The following is a 6,000-nucleotide window of genomic DNA, read 5'->3' as shown; positions in this document are numbered from 1 at the left end:
GGGGATGGGATTAACAGTCGCAAATATCTGTCTGAGGATGGGGAAACACCTCTTATCAACAGGGTGCCTGAATGAAACGTAATTGTACACCTAACCCTTAACTGTACCCCACAAAATAATAATAAAAAATATTGATTAAAAAAAACAAAAACAAAAACAAAACATTGTGCTTCACCAAAACTAGAACACGGAACTAGCAGAACAATTGGGATTAATATGCAAGAAATATAATTTACAGAGTTTGCATTTAGGCTTTATTTAACAATAGTTTAAATAGAAGTTTCTGTTTAACATCGCAAGAGGCAGTGCTTAAAGCATTACAAATGTACAATAATCCCAACTAGCATAGTTATGATTACAGATTTTCCATTTCATTTCTGTATTCAGGGATTATTAACTTATTTTTTTTAAAAAAAGGCTATTCTGGATTGATATAAAAGATCTGACCCCAGTAAATTAGCTATAAACTGTTAAATACAGTATAGAAATGGGTAAAATAAGATCATCCCAAAGCAAAGTTCAGGACTCAGAAAGCTTTGGCGGTGATCATGGACCCCAAGGCTCACACACTTCACACTACTGACATATAATGGCACATCTTGTCCCTCGGACTGCCTTCCCTAGAAACACTTACGGGTTAGGAAAATCAAGACAGCTTTTCCTTAGCACATGAGATGACCCAGATCTTTCTGACTTCAAAACAAACAAACAAACAAAAACAAGCAACAAATAAAAAGCCCTAAGTGCTAAAACAAGCAAATCGATAACAAAACAGAACAAACCCCATATCTCTCTTTTCAAGTAAATTTGTATTCACTGACCGCAGTTTGGAAGGAAAAACTGGTTTCACACTCACAAATTTACTGCAAGGATGTGACATACCCTTGCCAGGGAAGATTAGGTACCATGGATGAGGAGATCCAGACTGTGGCAGAGATTCAGCGGAGAGTCCTGACCAGATTCTAGAGGGTATTTGAGATGCTACAAACATTGAGGAGGTGGGGGGGAGAACCCTCAAAATAATTATTTGAAGAAAAGCCCGTATTTCCTCAGAAGCCAAAGGCACGCAAAATATTCTATTCTATGTAAGGAACATTAAGTTTATGATTCCACATGACCGAAAAGAACACAAAGAACAAGGTAAATTTGTATGACTTTTAAGTTTAAAGTCATCACTAATCTTATGAACCCCAAAACAAAGAAATAAAGGTGGACAGGGAAAACAGTATTCTTCAACTTTTCTTCAATGCACAGGGAAATCCCCCTGAGGTAAGAATAAGAAAATTTAGTAAGTTCGAAAATATTTCTAAATGTAACCATATTTTCCTTTAAAAATCACATGTGAATATTGGTATAGGTTTCATACAATTAAAAATATTTAAAGAAGCAACATAAGCTCTTAGGTAATTCCTTAATCACCATTACCAACCCTTGACACGTGGGGCTATGAGTGAATGATGAACAGTTTTGAACCTGAACCTACTGGAGAACTTTCTAAGCAGTGCGTATTTTCTAACTGTGAACTTGTTTAACATAAAAACTACCAACAGCTGGGTGTGATGGCTCACATCTGTAATTCCAGCACTTTGGGAGGTGGAGGCCAGAGGATTGCCTGAGCTCAGGGGTTCGAGACCAGCCTGGGCAATATGGCAAGATCTCATCTGTACAAAAAAAAAAAAAAAAAAAATTAGCTGGGCGTGGTAGCTCATGCCTGTGGTTCCAGTTACTTGGAAAGCTGAGGCGGAAGGATCACCTGAGTCCAGAAGGTCAAGGCTGTGGTGGCTGTGAGCATGCTACCGCACTCCAGCCTAGGCGACAGAGTGAGACTCAGACTCAAAAAACAAACAAAAAACTACCAGCAAAACTCTTTTCTTCCTTCTTTAATAAGGAATGCATATTTACTCAAGCTTCAAACCATACTTTCCTTTGACATTTCTCATAAACTGAGCTTCTATTTTAGCATTTTTAATAGCAATGTCCTGTTAGGTTATTCTAAAAGCAACTTTCCCAGTAAACCACATTTTTCATCCCATTAGGCTGACTTTTCAAAAATCACAGTATACTTATAAAAAGACATAGGTAGGTTTATAATCTACTTTATTAAAGGAAATAAATTTTAGCACACAATCGTTAAAGACAAAAGAGCATTTAGAAAAGTTCAAATTGATCAGTATGAAAATACACATCACTGAAATATACTTACTTATAAAAACATACTGCCTTTGCCATGAGAAAATCTGGTGTTCAGTTCTCTAGATTTCTTTATTAGAGCTTTTTTCTGAGCTTCATCAAACCGATTAACCTTGAGATCCCTATCCCGGTCAAATGGTAGTCTCTCTTGTGGCTTGTTTTTCTCTTCAGCAGCCTTGCTCTTTAATTTTTTATGATGAATGTCCATAAGAGACTCTGATCTTTTTGATTCCTGGGGAGAGGAGGAGAGCAGAAATGAAAATCTCAGCTTTTACAGGTTACCGACCGAATATAATCATGAAACAGAATTAGCAGATAGTAACGATGCATATTAAAAGGACTATTTACAACCCCCCAATAGGTTTTTCCACATCCAAGACAGCATCTACAAAGAAATACGCATCAGAGGCAAATTCAATTCAATAAAAATGAAGATATCGACCAACTACATGCCATGTGATAAAAAAAGAACAAGACAGAAAGGAAGCAAATATTTAAATAACCATAGTACAAAATAGTATGTTCATTTAAATACTAAATATTAGAGTACAAACCCAGAACATGGGTATGAAAGGAACAACAACTGTATTCTCACTTTGTGGATGCACTGGTCCCTGCAGCCTGTGCAGATGAACAGGATGGGAAGGCACTGGCAGGATGAGGTACAAGGATGAGAAAGAAACGAAAGAGCACAGGTGTGGCAAAGCCCAAGGCCTGTGCAGGGTATGCCGGCATGTTCTATACGTAAGATAATTGTTGTTACTTTCAGTTTTCTGTTCCTTATCTTTCCCCCTTACTGTCCTCATTTTTTTCTTCTTAGCCAGGATAGATGTTCACATTTTAGATGTTTCTATGAAGACAAGGTTTGAGCAAAGGTGATAGGTTTAATAAATTAGGGATTCATTCTAAAACTCTTGAGTATTGACTAAGGTCAAGGACAGAACAGTGCTGGACTAAAGGAGAAGGGATGGAATGGAGGAGTGGGTGTGGGTAGTACAGCCCAGTCGCCTTCCAATCGGGGCTACACGGAGTCTTTCTTAAAACAGACTTGCCCTATAATGCATCTTGTGAGGATGCCTCCTTTTCATTATTAACGCCTTCCCATTTAACAAAGGAGACCAAGAATAGTGCCTAGGAGAGCCAGAGTCTTCAGGGCACAAACAAAAAACATCAGAAACACGAGTATGAATGAAGTTTTCTTTAATCAGGAAACTATAAACCCAGGTGGGCTTTGTGTCTTGTGTCTTCAACATATCTCTCGTTAAGTGTCGTGTCCTTTAGAAATGGGTGTTTTGACTGTTGCTGGAGCTCTGAATTCCGATGTGTCAAAGAGTGAGCAATGGACGAGGACAATTTTTGTGTGACAGCTCCATCTCTTCCCAGCCTTGCCCACTGTCAAATGCACCTGAGAGCAAAGAAGTGAAGAAAGCAAAGGAGCAGGGCACTAGCAAGGAATGCTGAAGGTGACAGCATCTCATTTCATCCAGAAGACGAACTCAAGCACCTGCACCTACGTTGGATTCCAGAAGTGTCACATGAATGAGCATGAACACATTTATTTGAATGGAAAACATGAAGCCAGATTTTTAACAGAAAGTAAGTGTGACCTGGCCGATGTGACAAGAAATGACTTTGTCAATCAGGTCTGTGCGTTAGCCATGTTCTATGAACCAAATGGGCTCAATCTGGAGATTTAAGGTTTCAGCAGAATGTCCAAAAGCTACTAAATTAGTAAATATATTTTTAAATGAGCATGAGTTCCATTTTCACATCCCTGCATCCATTAAGTCAGAGTCTCACTCTGTCACCTAGGCTGGAGTGCAGCGGCACAATCATGGCTCACTACAGCCTCGACCTCCTAGGCTCACGCGATCTTCCCACAGCCTCCAGAGTTGCTGGGATCACAGGTGAATGTCACCATGCCTGGCTAATTTTTTTATTTTTTTTGTAGAAATGAGGTCTTGCTATGTTGCCCAGGTTGGTCTCGAACTCCTGGGCTCAAGAGGTCCTCTTACCTCAGTCTCTCAAAGTGCTGGGAATACATGCATAAGCCACTGCACCCAACCAAGTCTTTTAGAAACTGATTTACCAATCAAGTGTTTTCCAATTTTTTACTTTCAACAAAATTGAGGTTAAAAAAAATCAAATATTGCTAAGAAAAAAGAGGCTATCAATACATACACGGGCATGGAGAAATGACTTAGAACTCGGGGTTCCAAGTTCAGAAAAATTTGGATGGCAAGGATGGTCCTGGACTTTCAACACTGACATCCTTGGGTATAATGTAAGCCCTGTTTCCTCAGCTGTAAAATGGTGGTAGCCATAGCAATAATTCCCGTACCTTTGGGTGAGGGAGGAGCTAAATAATCTAAAGACTCCAGAGAACTGAGCACAGTGCTGGCTATCTAGAAACACTCCATAAGTGCTATGTGGTTAAGAGTTATTGAGCACTCACTAAAATGTAATCCTCCCAGTATCTCCATATTCCTCTTACATGGTTTTGGAAAGAATGAGAATATATATATATATTTTTTGAGTTGGAGTCTCACTGTCGCCCAGACTGGAGTGCAGTGGCTGCTCCCAGTCACTGCAGCCTTGACCTGCTGGGTTCCGGCAATCTTCCGCCTCAGCTTTCCAAGTAGCTGGAATTACAGGCATATGCTACCACGCCCGGCTGATTTTTTGATTTATTGTAGAGATGAGGTCTCACTCCCAGGCAGGTCTCGAACCCACAGGCTCAGGCAATCCACTCACCTCAGCCTCCCAAAGGCGCGGGATTACAGGCTGAGCCACTGAGCCCAGCTTGAGAAAATATATTAATAGAACTATTGGGAAAAGAAAAATCAAAAGGGGTCCCAATGAGTTGGCAGTTGACAGATCATAAGTAATAGTTTTCATTAATAAATAAATATGAAGCTTAAGAAAATAACTCAATGGCCAGGTGTGGCCTGTAATCCTAGCACTTTGGGAGGCCGAGGTGAGAGGACGGCCTGAGCCTGTGGGTTGGAGATCAGCCTGGGTAACTTGGCAAGACCTCATCTCTACAATTAAAAAAAAAAAAAATTAGCTGCGTGTGGTGGCATGTGTCTGTAGTCCCAGCTACTTGGAAGGCTGAGGCAGAAGGATCGTCTGTGCCCAGCAGGTTGAGGCTGTGGTGGCCAGGAGCATGTCACTGCACTCTAGCCTGGGCGACAGAGTGAGACTTCAACGCAAAAAAAAAAGAAAGAAAGAAAATAACTCAAATCACCTGTGCCCAGCAGGTCAAGGCTGTGGTGATTGGGAGTGTGTCACTGCTCTCTAGCCTGGGCGACAGAGTAGACTACAACTCAACAAAAAAAAGAAAAAAAAGAAAATAACTCAAATTGCTCAAAGAATTGAATGACATTGCTATAATAAAATGTGTTCCATCCCCATTTACTTCTTTATGTAAACTTGATTTCTTAACCCTTATAAATATAAAAATAAACAAAAGAATACAACTGATGCTTAAAACTTTCTTATTCTGGTAATAAGCAACATTCATCCAAAGACCAGGAACAAACTAGAAAAAAAAATCATTTATTAAGAGATTAAATTTACATTTTACTTTTTATGCTTAAGAATTATTTATCAAAATTTATAATACGTTTACATTATTTCTATTTTATGTGTTTTAATTTTTTTGAGTCAGAGGTTTCACTCCAGGCTGGCGTGGAGTGGTGTAATCATACCTCATTGTAACCGCTAACTCCTGAGCTCAGTTCCACCAATTATCCTGCCTTGGCCTCCCAAGTAGCTGGGAGTTAACTTTTTTTTTTGAGTTGGAGTCTT

The 6,000-nt window shown here is 39.5% G+C and overlaps 1 protein-coding gene across 1 annotated transcript in view; it reads right to left on the bottom strand.

Moving 5' to 3' along the window:
* Nucleotides 1-231: 231 nt before the first annotated feature.
* Nucleotides 232-6,000, bottom strand: part of GPALPP1 (GPALPP motifs containing 1) — a 33,203-nt gene continuing 27,434 nt past the window's right edge. The window contains exons 8-9 of the mRNA XM_008062131.1: nt 2,204-2,422; nt 232-1,264 (exon numbers count right to left, since the gene is read on the bottom strand). Coding sequence (XP_008060322.1) covers nt 2,204-2,422 — 219 coding nt within the window. The 3' untranslated portion in view covers nt 232-1,264. The remainder of the gene's footprint in view (nt 1,265-2,203; nt 2,423-6,000) is intronic.

The sequence above is a fragment of the Carlito syrichta genome, unplaced genomic scaffold, assembly GCF_000164805.1.
Source record: "Carlito syrichta isolate Samal-C Ts95f unplaced genomic scaffold, Tarsius_syrichta-2.0.1 Scaffold305658, whole genome shotgun sequence".
NCBI classification, from domain to species: domain Eukaryota; kingdom Metazoa; phylum Chordata; class Mammalia; order Primates; family Tarsiidae; genus Carlito; species Carlito syrichta.
The sequence above is the reverse complement of the archived record's forward strand: the minus strand, read 5'-3'. Positions and strand labels throughout refer to the sequence as shown.